The sequence below is a fragment of the Herpailurus yagouaroundi genome, unplaced genomic scaffold (genome assembly GCF_014898765.1).
Source record: "Herpailurus yagouaroundi ecotype Mexico unplaced genomic scaffold, PumYag 198, whole genome shotgun sequence".
Taxonomy (NCBI): Eukaryota; Metazoa; Chordata; class Mammalia; order Carnivora; family Felidae; genus Herpailurus; species Herpailurus yagouaroundi.
Window position 1 is genome coordinate 19,579,283 of NW_024412429.1, and position 21,083 is coordinate 19,600,365.

General features: G+C 35.9%; 1 protein-coding gene across 1 annotated transcript in view; it reads right to left on the bottom strand.

Moving 5' to 3' along the window:
- The window catches only part of STXBP5 (syntaxin binding protein 5), a 170,574-nt gene that overhangs the window by 106,971 nt on the left and 42,520 nt on the right, over positions 1-21,083 (bottom strand). Inside the window, exons 5-8 of the mRNA XM_040448625.1 lie at positions 12,887-13,021; positions 10,655-10,718; positions 5,846-5,929; positions 2,177-2,300 (exon numbers count right to left, since the gene is read on the bottom strand). Coding sequence (XP_040304559.1) covers positions 2,177-2,300; positions 5,846-5,929; positions 10,655-10,718; positions 12,887-13,021 — 407 coding nt within the window. The remainder of the gene's footprint in view (positions 1-2,176; positions 2,301-5,845; positions 5,930-10,654; positions 10,719-12,886; positions 13,022-21,083) is intronic.

Here is a 21,083-nt window from a genome sequence, read left to right on the forward strand (position 1 = left end):
AACAGAAGTTTAATCAAGGGACCACGGTATAAGATACCATCAATGTGGACAAATCAAACACAACTTCCACTTGGAAGGCAGCAAAAAGAAAGCAAACCTTTTGAGAGAGTGCAATCTGAATCTAAGCATGAAAAAACATCAGACAAAACTAAATGCAGGCATGTTCTATAAAATAACTAACCTATAATATTCAAAATTTGTCAGTTATGAAAATCAAGAAAAGGCTCAAGAACTGTTCCAGTTGGAAAGACACTGAAGAAACATGACAACTAAATGTAATCTGCATATAGACCCTTTTGATAAAAGGCAAAAGGTGGTGATACAGGAGAATGTTCTTATTTGTAAGAAATAGATACTGGAATATTTGGGGGTGACTGAGCAGTATGTCAACTACTTACTCTCAAACAGTTAAAAAGAAAAAAAAGTACCATTCTTACATAAAAAGATAAAAATTTAGATAAACTTAAAACTGCAAAACCAATGTCGTATATTTCTATCATCTTTGATACTAGTTTCATTTTCTCCTGGATTTGAAATGAAAGGTTTGAAACTAATCATCTACTTTTTGGTTTTCAGGATTCTTAGGATGTAGAGGTCTTAGGAGATCCTAAAATTTAAGGGAATTCCTAGGAGTATCACCAAGTCTAGAGAACTAGGCACTAATAAAAAATGAAAATATGTTATGAAAAACTGGAACCTTAATCATTAAGGGCTATCCTCTGGATGCACACATAAATAGACCTGTTGCAAATTTAAAATAGTTTTCCTGGAAGACTGCTACACAAAGCAATGGTAAAGTATATCACAATGTGTGGCTTTAAGAATTACTATTTTTTTCTAGAAAACAACTCTAAAAACCCATCCTGACACAGGTAGATAAACCGTTAATTTTACTGGTTCTTTAATTTCTATGTTGCAATAATTTAGATTAATATTTTTTTAAAATAAAAAATATTTTTTAAACTGATCATTTTGAAGCAAACAATAAAATATTAGCAATACTACAGGGTATTCTTCAATATACTACCAAAAAAGAACAATTCCTTTAATCTCCCTAAATTCACTGGTTAAGAATCTCTTAGGGTGGTTGGAGAATGCAGATTAATAAAGAAATACAAATTCCTAAGCTTCATTCAAAACTCAAAGAAGGCCTTCATAATCTCTTCATAAACACCCTAATAAAACCTTCTTAAGAGGTTCTGTCAATAGAGCTTGCACAGAAAAGAATTAACACAGCAAGCTTGAGACTGCTATCCCTAGAAAGGTTGGCTTGCAGGGTTAGCTCTTGGTTGGCATCTGGTAACTGGCTTTTGAGATGGTTTCCACAATTCCGATTCTGATAAGGGTGACACAGTGTGCCTAAGCTGTCTGTATGAACAAAACAATTTATGACGAATCCCTGCTTTCTTTCTGGGCATCTGAAATTTTGGTATGCGCTAAAGCAGAAAGTGTTGGTGGAGAGACTCCAATAAAAACTCCGAACCCCTGGGCTCATATGAGGCTCCATGTTAGACAACATTTCACATATCTGGTAACAACTCATTGCTAGAGCAAGTAAACCTGTCCTGTGTCACTTCACTGGGAGAGGGCTATTGGAAGCTTCCTCCAGACTTTACCTCATGTACCTTTTCCCTTTGTTGATTTTACTCTTCATCCCTTTGCTGAGTCCTGGGAGGCTCACTAGTAAATCATCAAACTTGGGGTGACCTTGGGAACCTTTGACATAATTCTTCAATGCATAAAATTACCTTATGTAGAGTTCAAAGTGTTTCAGTACACACACACACACACACACACACACACACACACAACACACACACACAAGCTGCACACACACAAGCTGCATGCAACTTGCAAGTGATAACTTTAAGATGAGAAAGGCTTAAAGTAAGTCCTATATCTTTCACAAAATTATTCACTTTTTGGACTACTGGACAAACAATATTCAGAAGACAATGTGCCATTCATTTTCTCAAAGTTCAAATTTGAAGTATCAACTGTAAATACACTTAGAGAGTTTATTAGCTGGTTGTTACATTTATTTCCATATGTGTATATATTTTTAATTTCCTTAAAAAAACCCTCACCCTTATCCTCAAAAACAAAACAAAAAATCCAAATTCAAAACAGTTTAATGTACACAATTTTTGTAGCGTTCAAAGGGATACATTCTTACCATGTGGAGTGATTGTCTGTACAGGTTTAGCTGGGGACCTCACATTCCATATAGTCAAGGTGCCGTCTGAATGACTGCAAATAAACTGTTTTCCCTCATGATGCCAAGCAACAGAGTGAATAGCCTATAGAAGAGGGGTGAAGAATTCCATTTTTAGAAACAAAATCTCAACACCAAGCTATACACAATCAATATTATAATTTTCAACTTTAACCTTTTCCTATTTTCCAAGCTAAAGTCAACATGTTACAACCTTCACATTCTCATTAGCCCTCTTATAATGCAAATGAAATTTAATACGGTATTGACACTGTTTTAATTCTTTTTATTCCTTAAGCCAGCATGAGGATGATATAGTAGTGATATATGTATTAGCGACACATTCATGAAAACTATGTATTCGTATAGTTTCTCAGAATAAACTATAGCTAAACTTAAATTATCAAGTAGTTACAATCAATATCCCATCAGAAAAAAACTGGTTGCATTAGATTAGAACAGATTTTTTTTTTAAAACAGATTCTTTTTTTTTTTAATTTTTTAACGTTTTTTATTTATTTTTGAGACAGAGAGAGACAGAGCATGAATGGGGGAGGGTCAGAGAGAGAGGGAGACACAGAATCCGAAGCAGGCTCCAGGCTCTGAGCTGTCAGCACAGAGCCTGATGCGGGGCTCCAACTCACGGACCGGGAGATCGTGACCTGAGCCGAAGTCGGCCGCTTAACCGACTGAGCCACCCAGGTGCCCCTAGAACAGATTTTTTAAATCAACTAAAACTCTAAGACAGAAACACAGATTTGGAACAAAGATCAACTAAAAAAAAACAACCTCAGACCGAGCTCCAACATGTTACCCATCTCTCACAGTAATGAGGTGATTTTTAAAATCTGGAGAGACCCTTTTTTGATTAGAAAGTTATTTTATACCTCTGAGCCACTTAAAAACTATCTGAGAAATATTTTTATATGACCAAAGTATGTAACCTTTCAATTTTTGTTCTAATATTATTCTGCCTGCAAAAAAAAAAAAAAAAAAAATTAAAATCACTCTCCTAGGTCCTCTTTAAATAACTTCTCAACTCAAGTTGATAACACTCCTAGTTCTTAATGGTCAATTGACTTTAAAAGCTGCCCTACTGGAATATGGCAGAACTGCTGAGTGCAGCACAAAACCACATAACTGAAACTTAAGAGCTCCACTCATATACAGGTCAACGTTTACTATTATCTCATTCAATTTAATCTTGAACTATTTTAAACTATCAATGTTTACTATCATCTCATTCAATTTAGTTTTTAAAATCTGCTCTGACTTTAATGTAGAAAATAGATTTACAGGTCAAAACTTTCAAAGAAATTATAGGAACCTTCTATTAAAAATATTTTTTTTTATACTTTCAACAAGATCTTGATTGAGCCACACGCTGCTTATAAATAAAAACTTAAAAAACTATGAAAAAAATAGACACAAAGGATGCTGCTATGAAAACAAAGGAAATTCTCTTTTAGTTCTGCTTACAAAGATACCATGCAAATATTAATAAAGTATTCCAAGTATTACTATAGTTTCTCAATGTCATCTGCTATTTAAGTAACTGAAAGCATCAATACGAAGACATGACATATTTTATCTTAAAAACAAGAAAAACCACTTATACACCTCCTAGCTCTAGTCATTGAATTAGAAATCATGACCCTTGCTAATCCCCAGATTACAGTTACTGGATACCATTTCACACTGACTGAGCCACATTTCATAAGAAAAAAATCCTAAGTTTGAAACAAAAATATGCAAAATTAATAGTTACACTTTGTTATAATAATGGCAGGGAAGCTATCCATGGCTATTATCACCAAAGAATTCAGGAACCAAAAAGGAGGAGGCTCACTGACCAAAAATGGAACAATCTGAAAATCAGTAAGAATAGTAACTTCAACGCGTCAAAGGAGAGCAAACATGTTTAAATCCTTTTTTTTTTTTTTTTTAATTTTTTAAAATTTTTTTTAACGTTTATTTATTTTTTTGGGACAGAGAGAGACAGAGCATGAACGGGGGAGGGGCAGAGAGAGAGGGAGACACAGGATCGGAAACAGGCTCCAGGCTCTGAGCCATCAGCCCAGAGCCCGACGCGGGGCTCGAACTCACGGACCGCGAGATCGTGACCTGGCTGAAGTCGGACGCTTAACCGACTGCGCCACCCAGGCGCCCCCATGTTTAAATCCTTAAGTACAGAGTGAAACTAGAAGCAAGAACAAATTGGTCATCATTGAGATTATTAGAGAACAACCCCTTTAGAGTAAATATCGAAGTAAAATGAGAGAATCATTGATGCTTTTCTTAAGAACTGTACTACTATTAACCAAACAGTAGATGAGAAGAAGTTTCTCTTTACACTCAAGTGTCTGAGTTAATAGGTAGAGGAGGAATTACAGAATTACACCTTCGTTTTGCAACCTCTATCCATTAATAAATCTAGGCCTTGAGCAACACTGCCTGCTCACCTCACAGACACTAAAACTCCACCTAACAGAAAAGCATCAGCATCATTTATGAAGAAGTCTCGCTAAAAATGAAAAATGAATCTGAATTCGATAAAGCCTCAGCATACTATCCATTTTATAGGCAATCTAAGGGCAAAAAAAAAAAAAAAAAAAAAAGTTAAACACAAGAGGGACGGAGCCAGAAAAATCTAGTCTTTGGGAGACTCTACCTTTACCAAATAAATGGCCATAAAGAAGGAATGCAGGGGCGCCTGGGTGGCTCGGTCGGTTAAGCGTCCGACTTCGGCTCAGGTCATGATCTCACAGTCCGTGAGTTCGAGCCCCGCGTCCAGCTCTGTGCTGACCGCTCAGAGCCTGGAGCCTGTTTCCGATTCTGTGTCTCCCTCTCTCTCTGCCCCTCCCTTGCTCATGCTCTGTCTCTGTCTCAAAAATAAATAAACGTTAAAAAAAATTAAAAAAAAAAAAAGAAGGAATGCAGTAAGGAGGGAAGGCAAAAGGTGAGGAGAGGCCTACAGTTTGTGAGACTTAAAAGACATTGGTCAACCACAATCAATCTTTATTTGGATCTTTTTTTTTTAATTTTTTTTTTTAACGTTTATTTATTTTTGAGACAGAGAGAGACAGAGCATGAACGGGGGAGGGTCAGAGAGAGAGGGAGACACAGAATCTGAAACAAGCTCCAGGCTCTGAGTGGTCAGCACAGAGCCTGACGCGGGACTTGAACTCACGGACAGTGACATCGTGACCTGAGCCGAAGTCAGACGCTTAACTGACTGAGCCACCCAGGCGCCCTTCTTTGGATCTTAAAACAAGTGAAACTATACTTGTCTACAGTTTACTATGACTTGTATACAATAAAAAAAAAATAGGATACATTTATTAATTTGCTGGTAAATGACAGAATACTTCTAGGAGAACCAAGGAGATAAACGGCTGATACTAGTCCCAGGGGTAAAGGGATTAGAAGGCCAAAAGACAGGGGTGGAGAAGAGATTTTTTTGTTTTTTAAATCTTTTAAGCTATGTGATTATCTGTTTTATATATTTAAAAAGTGTTACAATTACAAAGGTTGCCTCAACTAAAATCACCAATTAAGTTCTTAGAGAAGCTGTTCTGAACTAGAAAAATGACAAAAATAACGTTTGAGTAGCAAAACTAATGTTATTACCTCATCATACGTGTATCTGTAGTCAGCTTTCTTTGATTTGAGGTCCCATAACACCACTGTTCCAGATTCGAAGCCAATCAAAAGCTGTAATAAAAGAAAATGCCACATGACCTAGGAATGGTATTAATTATGTGAAACATTTATTTGGTGACAATAAAGATAAATATTATCATTCACGTTTTAAGTATAAAATTATAATTAAACATCTTCATTGCTAATCATATGAATGATGAGGATACTGCACTGCAGTATATTATATATTATATATTATACATTATATATTATATATTATATATTATATATTATATATTATATTATATATATATTAATATTATATATTACATACATATATGTTTGATGATTAGTGACTCAACATATATAACTAGTTATTGAGAAAGAAAACAGTACCATTTTGAAGTCTGTGTACATTTTCATTAATTAATATAACATAATAAATTACTAACTAAAAATTAACATTTGTAGGTGCTTTAGAGTTTACAAACTCTCCTAATTCAACACATTTTAGATAATCTCACTTACTCATCTACCTATTGATAAGTTCCAAGTTATATCCAGCCTAGATCCTTCTCATGAGATGCAGACTCATAATTCCAGTGGTCACGGCTCCCTTTACTAACTCCGTAAGAGCCTCAAAGTAAACGTGCCCAAAAGTGAATTTGTTATTTTCCCCCTACACTGTGTGTCTCTCTCTATTTCCTGTCTTAATGTTCATTAAGTTGCTCTAACAAACACCTGGAGGATCATCCCTAACTCTAGTCTCCCTCATCAGAGAAAATCATCCGGTGATTTAAAAATTACGTTCTATTATCTCTCCACGTTCCCCCACCTCCAATACCTCTCTCCTGGTTCAAGACACAAAGTTCTTTTTTCTGGTCTCCCAGTCTCCCGACCCCAGTTTTGCTCCTTTTTAAACTCATTCCCTATTGTAGCTAGTGTTTTAACAGTTCTAAAACACAAACCTGATTATGGAAATGCATGCTTTTATTTAAACTTTTTTATTGTCTTACCATTGCTTTTAGGATAAAGTCCAAACTGAGTAATACGACCTATAAGATTTACTATGGTGTGACTGCTGCTTACCTCTCCAGCTTCGTCCCTTGTCACATTCCTCTTACCCAATACACTCCAGCACATCTCTCCGTTCATGCTCTCTTACCTTTGCCGCCTTCCCACCTGGGCCACATTTCAATGTCTCCCTCTTTGCCTGACCAATCCTACTAACATCTAGATGTTGTTTTAGCTATTACTTCCTCTGGGAAGCGTTCCTTGACCTACCAAATGTAAGTCAATCCCATTCCCATGTCCTCCAACAGCACTCTGTACATTGTTTTAATCTGAAGGATCGCTACACAATGGTGGCCTTTTCCTTAGCTGAATTTTCTTACTGACTATAATACTAGTCTATTTAGGCAAGGACTGGTCTTATCTTGTTCACCACCACCGTAAGACACTGAGCCCGACTGATATGTTGTAGGTACTTAATATATTTTGGGAGGGAATAAATAAATTCCAGAATGGCATGCATGTTCTTGCTTTACAGACAGTCCACTGTCTATCAAACCTCTTCTGCCCACAACCCCCGAACTTGACTTTTTCAAATCTCAGCATTCCCTTTGCTTGCAACCTCCTTCTCTTTTATTCTCTGAGTGATCTTCTATTCATTTTTAAGTCTCAATTTAGTGATGCTCCCTTGGGTAAGACAACCCCCCATTTCTCTAGATAGACTAAGATCTTCCTTCTCCTATGCCAACATGTGCATTTTCATCTATATGTCTCTAATATCTATTACATTGCCTAGTACACAAAAGACAATAAATATCTGTTTAATAAACACATAAATGACTAGTAGGTAGCTAATAGTTGTAATGTAATCTGGGGATATGAACAAAGTCTGGGGCGGTCCCAATAATTTTAATGAAATAGCAATTTTGTGGGTTTCAGACTTCAGGGGTATCTGGAAGGACAATCACTGAAGCTAACAAACTTTCCCCCACCTTGTCAGGAAGTATAGTTAATTTTGCTAATACAAACTGTTCTTTTCTAGACAATGTGAGATACATACTCCTTCTGGAAAAACTGGTATTTGTTTCCTTTACCTTCTCCTAGTCCCTCTAAATACCTTAAGACATGTAACATGGCATTTTCTGAGGGGGAAGTAATAGAGAAACTTCAGGAATAAGAGATGGAAAAGGATAAAACTTAAGAGTTGATATACAGTGTTAACAGCACGGGATTGCTCAGGACATAGGTCACTTAAGCTCTCGTTTTAGATTTGTTACTTAGTAGCCATTTAACATTAAGGAAGTAATTTTATCCATCCAGATGTTAATAACATAAGAGGGTTATAGTAAGTTTTAACATCTCTAGCCTGCTCTAACATCCTAAGAATGTTAGAAATCTGTGTCAACAGGTTAGACTTTAATCCCCATAATCTCCTAAATATTATAAAAATAGAAGAGCTAACTTAAAAGATATGGTATTTAAACACAGAAAATTCTTTCAATATTAATTCCCCCTAGAATCTTTTCTCAGAGATGTTAATTTACATACTGTTGAGCAGTTTCCTTTTATTTTCTTCTCTCCTAAAAAAATTAGTGGGTACACTCAATATGAATGAGACTCTCTGCAACATCAGTAACTCTGGGGATGGGATCAGAACGATCAGTATTCAAAATTCCAGCTCTATCGCTATCTAGCTTTGTACCTCTGGAACACATAATCACACCAAGTGTCTGCCTCAGCATCTGTAAATTCGGGAAGACAACTAACTTACAAATTGTTAAGAGGATCGAATAAAACAGTGCACATAAAGTAGAAAGCACGGTGCCCAAAATAAAGCAGAATTCAGTAAGTGGCAGTCATTACTGTTACTATCCTAAGTAAGTTTACACTAATGCCTAACCTTCCCTAGCCAAGGCCTTTGCTTACTGTGGTGGCATCTCCCATAAGGTTAGCTTTGAAGGAATCTGCCCCGTGGCCTTTCTTTAGTGACACAATGTTACAAAGATCTTTGGAAACAGCAGAAGAGTCACTGATACAAAGTGGGCTTTTCTATCAGAAATCAAAGGTTAGACAATATAAACCAGTCTAGTACCTTAATATTTCAACAACGTTTAGATGAGATTAACTCTGGAAACTAAGGAGAATCACATAATGCCAGGTTTCAAAAAGTGAGGATGATACAAGCAGCTATACATAATTTATTTATACAATAAATTAAGTATATACTGAGGAATTACTATTTCTATGTCAGGTGCTATGGGAAACATAAACCTTTGTAAATCTCTCTATGCTAAAGGGGTCTCTCGAGTGCAGGGGACGTGAGATATGGCCATATTTCTAATACATGGCAATATGTGACAAGTACTGTAAAACTTGCACAACTAAGGTGCTAATGGATTTGAAAGTGAGAGAAAGCATTTTTAGTCAGGATTAACAGCAAAGATATCATGAAAGATATATATTTAATCTAAGCCTCAAAATGTGGGTATGAATTCAGCAGACAGCATTCGGTGGAAAAGCATTGCATACAAAGGGACTCCCATACAGGAGGCAGGTAGGCAGCAAAGAACAGCTCACATCTGGGGAACAATAACTATCTGCTTCAGCAGAGCATTCAGGCGAAGGTGTTATGAAAGACAGTGGAACCTAGGAGCTACTGTATCTTGTTAGATACTGCAGAACCACTGAAAGCTTTTCAACAAGGAGAGCAATAACATTAAAACAGCATTCTAGGAAGACTGATCTGGAAACGACTCATGAATGGGATGGAACGCTTGAACTACAGTGGCCGTAATGAGGCTGAATAAAAAACAGACACTGCAAAGAAATGATTGAAATGACTTAGTGACTGAATCCAGAAAGAAGGGAGGGAAGTTTTCAATTCTCTTGCCATGCCTCCCACCTAAAGGCTTCTAAACAAGTACCTTGTATCAAAGAAAATAAAGTGTAGATATAGGTTACTGTAACTTGCTTCCTGTGAAGTTTCTCTCAAAGCATACATTTGTATGATTACAAGCTAACTCCAAACAGTAGAGCTATGCCTTTGTTTTCCCAGTAGCAAATAAAAGAATATTATTATACAACACACAGGCTAGACCACTCCCATTAGTTGAGGAAAGGAAAAACCTTCACAAAATCTAGAAGTTTCATTTCACTGACTTTTGATAGTGATAAACTTCCTGGCATTTATGTAGGATATTATCATAAAATTATTTAAGTAAGAGATTCATGGAAAAGGAATTTTTATTTTTAAATGTATTAACAAATCTAAACAATAGCTAGATACTGACTATATGAAACTGGTTTTGAGTATAAAAAGTGAAGTAATATTTTAAAAAATCTCTACATTATTAATCTAAGCTATCTATGAAGAAAAATTGAAGAGTGAGGAGTACAGAGACACCTCTAACATAAGGCATTATGTGATAAATGCTACAAAATTTGTATAAAGTGTTAAAAATAATTCGAAAGCAAAAGAAAACAGTTTTTTTTGCCAGATTTCCACAAAATCTTAATATGCCAAAAATAAATAACTTTGGATTGTACTTATTACATTTTATTTGTCTTAGGGTTTTTTTGTGTTCTTTAAAATTATAAATGATTCTAATTCTTGTTCTTCATAATATTTAAATAAACCAGTAACTGTCTATGATGGACAACATTTGTTAGAAATGTCAACTTTGCAAGGTAAATACATGTGGCACTAGAACAGTTTATATATTTTTTTTAAAAATTCCAAGATCCATGCATTTAAGTAATAAGTCATTTTTTAGGAAAAAATTCTACCTTTCCTTCATCCATTGGGTTATCACTTATATGGACAACTGGTCCTGGGTGAGATTTAGATGACCTAAAAAAGAAAAGTTAGCAAGACTTTTTTTTCTCAATTAAAAATTTCAATACAACTATATATTCATTATAATGAAACCAATGAATGGACAATAAAGATGTATTTATAAAGGGTGAGAACAATTCACTAAGTAATCGGTAAGAAATGTATAGTTCTTAATATGGATCAAAATAGGAATCAGAGGAAAATTTGGGTGGGGGATGAGTTAAATAGGTGATGGGGACTAAAGGGCCACTTGTGATGAGCACTGGAAGTGCCCAATCACTATACTGTGTAGATGAAACTAATATTACACTGTGTGTTAAGTAACTGGAATTTAAATAAAAACTAAAAGAAAACATAGCAATCAGAGGAAAAATAGTGACATTGATACAAATCCACAAAATTTACAAGTACACTTTCTGTATAGGAATATTCAATTTAGTATTTTAGCACACAAAAAAATCTATTCTTATGGTAGAATTCTCAGAATTAATATTTTTAAGTAAGCATCATCTAAAATATTGCTATCTTATTTTACTCAACTCTAGCCTCCAACTGGGGCATCCATAGTTCCATAGTTCACCCACAAAAAAATAGGAAAAATTCTATTATGGTTTTTAACACAACAACAAAACTAATGCCACTGGACACGCTCAGAGAAAAAGAAGTCATATAGATAAGAATGGAGCTGAATTTATGCCCATAAGTAGGAATGAGCACCTCCCTATTCATAAATTCCAAGGGTTGAGACACCAGCCCACTTCATGAGACCTTTGTGAAACCATACAGACATCTATCTGCACCAGGCCAACCTAGTGGGTGTTGTGATCAACTCAGAGAACAACCACAAAAACCCACACCTTGGACCAAGGCACTGAGATATGATAAGATTACTGCCACAGGAAGAAAAACCAGGCTTAGTACATTATAATAGTTGACCAAGACATTGCTTAAGAGTGATGCCACAAACTTATCCTTATGTCAAATTCTGTGGAATGCAATAGTACAGAACTATTTGTTTAAAAATAAACAAAAGATGGGGCACCTGGGTGGCTCAGTAGGTTAAGCATCCGACTTCGGATCATGATCTCACGGTTTGTGAGTTTGAGCCCCGCGCCGGGCTCTGTGCTGACAGCTCAGAGCCTGGAGCCTACTTCGGATTCTGTGTCTCCCTCTCTCTCTGTCCCTCCCCCACTCATGCTCTGTCTCTCTGTCTCTCAAAAATAAACGTTAAAAATTTTTTTTTAAAAAAAGAAACATCGAAAATGAATTTTGTCAATGTCCATACATTTTTATTTTTATGTCTAAACAATATGAGAAAAAACCTGAGATAAGATATAAAGATAAGAGTTGGGGCGCCTGGGTGGCTCAGTGGTTGAGCATCCAACTTCGGCTCAGGTCATGATCTCACGGTCTGAGTTCGAGCCCCACGTCAGGCTCTGTGCTGACAGCTCAGAGCCTGGAGCCTGTATCAGATTCTGTGCCTCCCTCTCTCTCTGGCCCTCCCCCGTTCATGCTCTGTCTCTCTCTGTCTCAAAAATAAATAAACGTTAAAAAAAATTAAAAAAGATATAAATATAAGATTCTAAAACAAAGTGCAAAGTTAGTGCTAAAGATCCTTAAGGCCTTACAGCTGAACCCTGTTTTTGTTGCTATTGTTAAATGAAAACAATCATCATTATATCAAAATTAACAAATTGTCAAATTCTGCAATATTATATTGTAAACATTTACATTATATTTGTCAGTTATTTAAACATATCAAGTACTGGTTTAGATCAATGTTTTCTAAACACTGGTGGCAACCCATTAGTGGGTCATGAAATCAACTTAGTGGGGTATGACTAACATCTGAAAGAAAAATAAACAGAAGATAAAAGTACAGAAAAAAAAAATTGGGAGTGTTTTCCACCTAATAATTGTTTCATTAAACTTGTGCTATAATTGGTACATACATACACAGGTTTATATATACATATGATCACATATCTATCTATATATATACAGAACATTTAAATGTACAAACTGTTAATAGTATAATATTTAGAAAAGGCTAATAAATCTGTGTTTAATATCAAGAATGTCTGACATATTTAATTCCACACGGATTTACTCATTAGCTATTATATAAAGATATCATACATGGTCCTGATACTTTCAGATATGGAATATTTGCTCAAACTCACAGTTCAATGGCTTTATTCCACATAATGACGTAGCCTGAGAGTGTGAAGGACTCCACATTGACAATATGTATATTACCTCGTTCAGTGCCCACATAGAGCCACTTACTCTGGAAAGGCAGATGGCAAAATGTAACCCTGCAAGAGAAAATATAACCAAAAAGGAAATTAGAAAAACGTCTGTAACTTTTGTTACTTGTATTAGAGGGTTAATCGTGATGTCTAATATAGGAAAGGCAAAAATGATATGAAACCAGATTTATCTACTCATTGTGGTTAACATTTTTTTTAATTTATTTTTTTAAGTTTATTTATTTATTTAGAGAACATGAGTGGGGGAGGGGCAGAGAGGAAAAGATAGAATCCCAAGCAGGCTCTGTGTTGTCAGTGGACAGCCTGACACAGGACTCGATCTGAGATCATGACCTGAGCTGAAATCAAGAGTCAGATGCTTAACTGACTGAGCCACTCAGGTGTCCCTGTGATTAATATTCGACACACAAATTCAACTTATATGTCAAACAGAAGGCCTTATAGTAAATAGACATGATGGCTTGACAGAAAGAAGATGGGTTTTAAAGTTACCATGTGTTTCAAATCTGGCTATGTCATCCACTGTGTTACTTTAGGCGCATCACATATTTAACCATTAAACCACAAACCATTAATACCCACATGACCCTAGGTATTATTACATTCCTCAGGAGTTATTAAACACACTCATCTATCTCAGTACCTGTGCTTACCATTCCTTCCAGGCAAAAGTCTCTTCCCGTTCATATTTTTCTTCTATTCAAGATTCAGTTCAAACACACCTTTATTCAAATTGATAGCCCAATAATTTTTATCTCTATCAGGCTTGCCTTGTTAAGACAGTTAAGGTCTACCTTCTTCAGTAACTTGTAAGCCTCAGGGAGTGCAGAGATCCTCTATACTCACACTTAGACAATGCTCTTCTCCTATGTCATAATGATATGTCAGGACTTCATTAACAAATTATAATTTACATGCACGTATTAAGGTTTATTATCATTCCAGTAATTTCAAACACTTTCTATTCTTAGATCATTTGACTTCAAGATAAAGAATGGAAACTATCTTGTCCTTTTTGTAGCACTTATTTTTAGCCCCCCAAAATTAGTATGTTATGAAATCATATAATGCTCATTTTTTTAGACTACCTATTTATTGTGCCTCTCAAAATATATTCAAATTTTCAATAGAACAGCACTTCAAATAACATACAGTAATAATTAGTACTAGACCATCAATACTGGTACTAGGTTTTTTTACTTATTTATTTTTTTTTTCAACGTTTATTTATTTTTGGGACAGAGAGAGACAGAGCATGAACGGGGGAGGGGCAGAGAGAGAGGGAGACACAGAATCAGAAACAGGCTCCAGGCTCTGAGCCGTCAGCCCAGAGCCTGACGCGGGGCTCGAACTCACAGAGCGCGAGATCGTGACCTGGCTGAAGTCGGACGCTTAACCGACTGCGCCACCCAGGCGCCCTTTACTGGTACTAGGTTTTAAGCAAGATATAGCATACACAACATTGTTATTCCCATGAACACAATTTCATTACAGAAAATTTTCAAGATGAAAATACTTATCAAATAAATGTACATGCAACTCATAGCCTACCTCCTAGAGGGAATGTTCATTTAAATAATTATTTAAGGTTCATCATCTGTATTTCTTGTTGAGGGTTTTATATAATAACATGTCATATTTCTAAAGGATTTTCTATATTAAACAAAGCACAAAAATGTCTGTTGCATCAAAAAAACGTTTTATAGTCCCATATGACTTCACAAAATACTAAGCAGTCCACAGTACCTTTCTGAAAACTCCAGGGCCATATAGGTTTCAGAATTCTGAATTTTCTGGATTTCAAAAAAATATATAATGCAAATTTTGTAGATCACCTAAAATGGCAGTATCTCACAAACGCATTAAATATTTTTAAGGTATGATTTTTGGCAGTTTTTTTAACTGAGATATAATTCACATGTAATATTATATTAGTTTCAAATATATACAATGAGTCGATATGTGTGTATATTGCAAGATGATCACAGCAAGTCTAGCTGAAATATTCATCACCACACATATAGTTAGAAATATTTTTCTTAGTTTAGAACTTTTAAGATCTCCTACTCTCCAAGCAAGCTTCAAATATATAAAAAGTATTATTAACTATAGTCACTGGCAGTTTCTTAAAAAGTTAAACATATACCTACTGTATTTAGGTATTTACCCAAGAGAAAGGAAAACATAATCTATACAAAACGTGTACACATGTTACAAAACAGCTTTGTAACAGCCAAAAACTGGAAACAATCCAAATGTCCATCAACAGGTAAGTGGTATATATTCATAACAGAATACTTTTCAGTAGTAAAAAGGAATAAACTACTCATACATGCAACAGCATTGATGAATATCAAAATCCTTATCATGAGGGAAAGAAACCAGATAAAAAGACATATTGTACGATTCCATTTATATACAACTTATATGCAATACGAAAGGCAAACTAAACTATTGTAATGGAAAGCAGATTAGTGGTTACCTGCAGATTGCAGGAGTGGAGGCTAGAAATAGAAGAGGGGAGGGATGAGGACAAGGAAATATTTTGGGGTGACATGTATGTTTGTTATCTTGATTATGGTGACAGTTTCATCCGCATATGTATGTGTCAATTTATCAAACTGTACACTTTATGTGGAGCATATTATATGTTTATTATACCCTAAATAAAACGGTTTTAAAATTTTGTGTTTTCAGAGATTTATGGATTTAGCGATTATGCATATAGATTGTGATTCTGATAATACATAGGCACAAGCTCTGGAATTAGACTGCTTGTATTTAATTTCCAGCTCTGTTACTTATCAAGATGAGACTTCTGGTAAACCACTTAATCTCTCAGAACCTCAGTTTCTAAGCAGTAAAGGACATCTACTGGACAGTGTTCCCCTGAGTCTCCAATAAGACAAAGCATGGTATATGCTTAAAATGGGGCCTGAAGCAGAGAAGTGTTCAATAAATGTTAGCTAATCATCACGTGATAGTCTACCAACTAGAAGTTATAGGCAAATTTTAACTACTTAAGCTACATAAAAGTACCAACAGCAAGCCAAATATACAATGAACGATGCAATAAACATCATAAAAACAACCACTTCATTTGAAATGTGTTATAAACTAAAACATGAATAGAGCTAAATGTTTTGAAAATTCAACAATTTCAAAATAACTAAGCCAAAATAATGATTGGCTCACAAAAAAAAATCAGAAATATCTAACTTCCCGTCTTTTCCACTATTATGCAATTCTCCTTTATTCTTCACTCTAGAAAAGCAGTAACTAATGACATTGCTAATACAATGACATGACCCATCTTTGATTTTAATACTAACAAAATTGTTTAAATAATATGTTTAAGAAATTTAAACTTATCTTAAGGCCAGAGATTTGTGATGTATTCATACAATATTTTCTGTTCCCAGTGCAACAGCATACTGTTTCTTTTTTTTTTTTTTTAATTTTTTTTTTTTTTCAACGTTTATTCATTTTCGGGACAGAGAGAGACAGAGCATGAACGGGGGAGGGGCAGAGAGAGAGGGAGACACAGAATCGGAAACAGGCTCCAGGCTCTGAGCCATCAGCCCAGAGCCCGACGCGGGGCTCGAACTCACGGAGCGCGAGATCGTGACCTGGCTGAAGTCGGACGCTCAAACGACTGCGCCACCCAGGCGCCCCAACAGCATACTGTTTCTTAAGTATTTAAAGAAGTAAGTATAAATTTAAAGAATAAGAATAAATAATTAAGAGTAAATAAAAAAGAATAAATAAGCCACCTGGGTGGCTCAGTTGGTTAAGCATACGACTTCGGCTCAGATCATGATCTCACAGTTCATGGGTTCCAGCTCCACATTGGGCTCTGTGCTGACAGCTCAGAGCCTGGAGCCTGCTTTGGATTCTCTCTCTCGCGCGCGCTCTCTCTCTCTCTCTCTCTCTCTCTCTCTGCCCCTCCCCTGCTTATGCTCTGTCTCTCTCTCTCAAAAATAATTGTTAAAAAATTTTTTTAAAAAAGGAATAAATTCTTCAATGTTCAGCAAAAAATCTAGAACTTTTCCCTAGATTCACCTTTTCAGTATTAGCTACCATCATAAGTTTTTTCTCAATTATAAAACCAACTGACACTGCTGAAAAATTTTAAGCATCTTTGTTTTCAGAAGTGAAAACTACTACTTAACATTTTAAGAAGGGACCTAATTAAAATGTTCACTTAATGATCTGGCACCAAAGCTTTAATATGGTCCCTAGAATGAGTCTTATATAGAAATAATGGGAGTGTATTTGTACAATGTACCAAATTTAAAAATTACTCTGTACCATAACTACCCTCGTTATTTGACTCATTTGAGAAGGAAGAAAGTCAAGTCGTTTTTATCACAATTAAACTGACAGTTTCTTAATTAGCAAATTTTAATGGCCCTGAATATGTGGGAATAGGAACAGTGAGAAAACTAAAATTCCATGCAACCAAACAAAATACCATGCCACTGATTTAGGGAAAGGCCAACTGGAGCACTTAAAACTATATATACATATTATGTGTGTGTACATATGTACATGTGTGTATGTGTGTATATACATATAGAGAGAGAAGAGAGAGATTTGTTGTTAATCTAAGAAAGTGGTCCATGATAGAAATCTACTATTTTTCAGTAAAGTAGTCATGAAACAAATGGCACTGAATAGCTTTCAGACAAACAGATTTCAAATTTAAAGAGTCCAGATCAACAGACACAAAGAAACACTGAAAACAGGAAAGTTTCATCAATGAACTAAGTATCACTACATTACTATAGTAATGTCCCTCAAGAGATCTTCTCTCTCTCCCTGTATCCCGCCCTTTGTATGGTCTGTCCCAACACTGACTCTAGGATCTTGTGACTTCCATTGGCCACTGAGACACGGGCAGCTGTGCCACAAGCAGGAATTTGAAAAGCACTTGCACATTCGGCCTTGACCTGTTTCTTGTGCTTTTAGAACCCAGGTGCCGTATGATGAAGCCCAGTGTAACCTGTTGGGAGAATCTGGCCCAGCCCACAGCCAGCACCAACCACCAGACATGTAAGGCAAGCTAGATCACCCAACCCAGTAGAGCAGCCAGATAACTGTGATTGCATAACTGACTACAGGGAAAGACTGCTTCTGCTAAGCTCGACCCAAGTGCTGACCCACAAAATTATGAGCAAACAAAATGGCTGTTATTTTAGCTTCTCAAGTTTTGGGATGTTTTGATATGCAGCAATAGATAAGTGACCTGTTATTTAGTACAATCCACTCAAATAAAATCTTTTTACTTGAAAAGCTATAAAAACATAGAGGAAAACAAATTCTCCTATTTCTAGAATTAAATTAAAAAGACCCCAGGAAAATTTTAAGAATGCCAACAGTGCATTTATCATGAAGCTCAAACATTACCTTTGACTGTAATTAAATTCCTAACTATTGTTGTTCATACGCTTTTATTATAAAGATTTTTAAAAAATTTTTTTAAATGTTTAACTTTTATTCTGTTTTGAAAGACAGAGAGAGACAGAACGTGAACGGGGGAGGGGCAGACAGAAAGGGAGACACAGAATCTGAAGCAGGCTCCAGGCTCTGAGCTGTCAGCACAGAACCAGATGCGGGGCTCGAACCTGCAAGATGTTGATTATGACCCGAGCCAAAGTTGGATGCTGAATCAACTGAGCCTTCCAGGAGCCCCAAGTGTTTATTTTACTTTTGAAAGAGAGAGAGGGAGAGTATGAGCAGGGGAAGGGCAGAGAGAGACTGGGAGACAGAGGATCTGAAGCAGGCTCTGTACTGACAGCAGAGAGCCCAAAGCAGGCAGGACTTGAACTCACAAATGGTGAGATCATGACCTGAGCCGAAGTTGGACGCTTAACAGAATGAACCACCCAGACGTCCCAAGATTTTTTTTCAATGTTCATTTCTTTATTTTGAAGGATGGAGAGAACATGCACATGAGCACATGGCGGACAGGCAAAGAGAGGGAGAGAGAGAATCCCAAGCGGTGTCTGTGCTGTTGGCACAGAGGCCGATGCAACACTTTACTTCACAAACCCATGATGAGATCGTGGCCTGAGCTGAAATCAAGAGTTGGGCATTTAACTGATTGAGCCACCCAGGCGCCCCTTATTATAAAGATATTTATTTTAAGGTGATATAGATCATAATAGATGACAGTGACTTCAGTTTTTACTGATACCAGGAGAGCAAGTAAACTTTATGTGCTGACATATTAAAGCATAATGTTATAGTGAAGATAACTAAAATGACATAGTTGAGACTCATGTGAAAAACATTAAAACTCATTAAACAGTAAGGTCAGATATTATGAAGAGTGGTATATTAAATTAAGCCTGAAAATGTACCTTAAAATAAATAATATGGAGCCAAAAAAAAAAAAAAAGCGTGACTGAAACAAATGTATTCGAGACATACCAATGTTCAAGTTGAACTCCCTCAGAACGTCACTAAGTAGAGTTGTATTCTAATTCCCTACACAGCACTTAAACACAGATACACTTATTCTATACAAAGTGTTACTAGGAACACAGTAATTTCTGTATATACTTAAGGGACTTAACGTGTAACATATTAAGTGGCAGGAAGTAATACATACATCCTATTCGCTATTTAGCTTTAGCAGCAGTCTGTCAAGTGTTATATAGTCAACAAGCACCAAATCTGGAAGATTTAACTATTACCAATCTTAACAGAAGAACACAGTCTAAGTAATGTTAAAATTAATCATCTATAAATAAGTGTATAAACACAAATTTGTATTTAAGCCATAAAGACATATGAACCAATAAGCTCATCGACATGCCTATATCACCATAAAATCAGCTCAACATGACAGGAAATACGTCATCACTTCTATATTCTCAGCAAATCTTTTACTAAATAAGTACTTAATTCATTAAATAAACAAATTAACTACATAAAATGTGAGAATTTATTACGTTAATAAAATAATCAAATATTCCTGAGTTGCTCCCTCTCTATCCTCATGACTTAGGCCTAATTTGAACCATTATTACTGACTGTCGAATCAATTTCTAGCTGCCTCGAGAGTTACCTTTTCAAAGATAAGAGAAATCATATCATTATCTTACTTAGAAGACTGTAACAGCTTCCTATCTTCTACCATAATGCTTCCTAAACAATATTTAGTGACACTTGGTGGTACATGTATCTGGGAAAACGGTGTAGAGTTACAGTGGGGATTTGGTCAACGAGCACTCGGCAGCCTCTTCCACATTCTCCTCTATGCCTTCCTGTACCACAGATGCTAGAAAGCTAAAATTTCTATTTCCCAGACTCTTCCATGGCTAGATATAGATGCGACTAAGTTTCTACAAACTTGAGATTTGCAGGTAGAAGTGAGGCATAGACCATATTTCTGTTGCTGTTTCTGCTGACAAGGATATTCAAGGAAACCTGAATGGCAAGAGGTACTTATGGCAGCAGTGGGGACCAGCCACAGTATTGTCTGTGCTAAGAGGCAGGTGTAGGGCACTTATTTTTTAACACAACAGTTCTAGAACCCTTCTCAAAGTTTTATAAACTGCTACATCCCTGAAATGAATCCCTTTATGCTTAATGCCTACAATGGTTTCTATTCCTCCACTGAACCCTTATTCATTAACCAAGATATGTACCAATCTGCAATACCCACTTATAATGTATCTTGTTCATATGTTATTCATTTAATGATTTAAAGTTGAATAAAGATTGAGAATATAAATTTCTTATGTTTCCATAAAAGGACTTTCATGAATAGACCTTTTCTATCGTTCTAAAGTTAACCTCTCTGGACCACACACCTAGCCATGTTTAACAGATGCTGTGCCCTAACATGAAATTTCTTCATGACTGTGCATCTGAAATAATGGAAAGTCCCTTTGCCCTTTGTCAATGTAGGGAATTCCCACCAATCCTACCAATCTGTTCACATGGGCTCTTTGGTAATGCTTTACCTAAAATTCTCAAAACATGGTGATACACTGTTTTGCTGGTTAATCTTTAAAATTTCGTAAGAAAATTTCACTACATATTATATCACATTTTCTATTACATTATGATTTGCCATTTCATCTCCCTTAGGCAG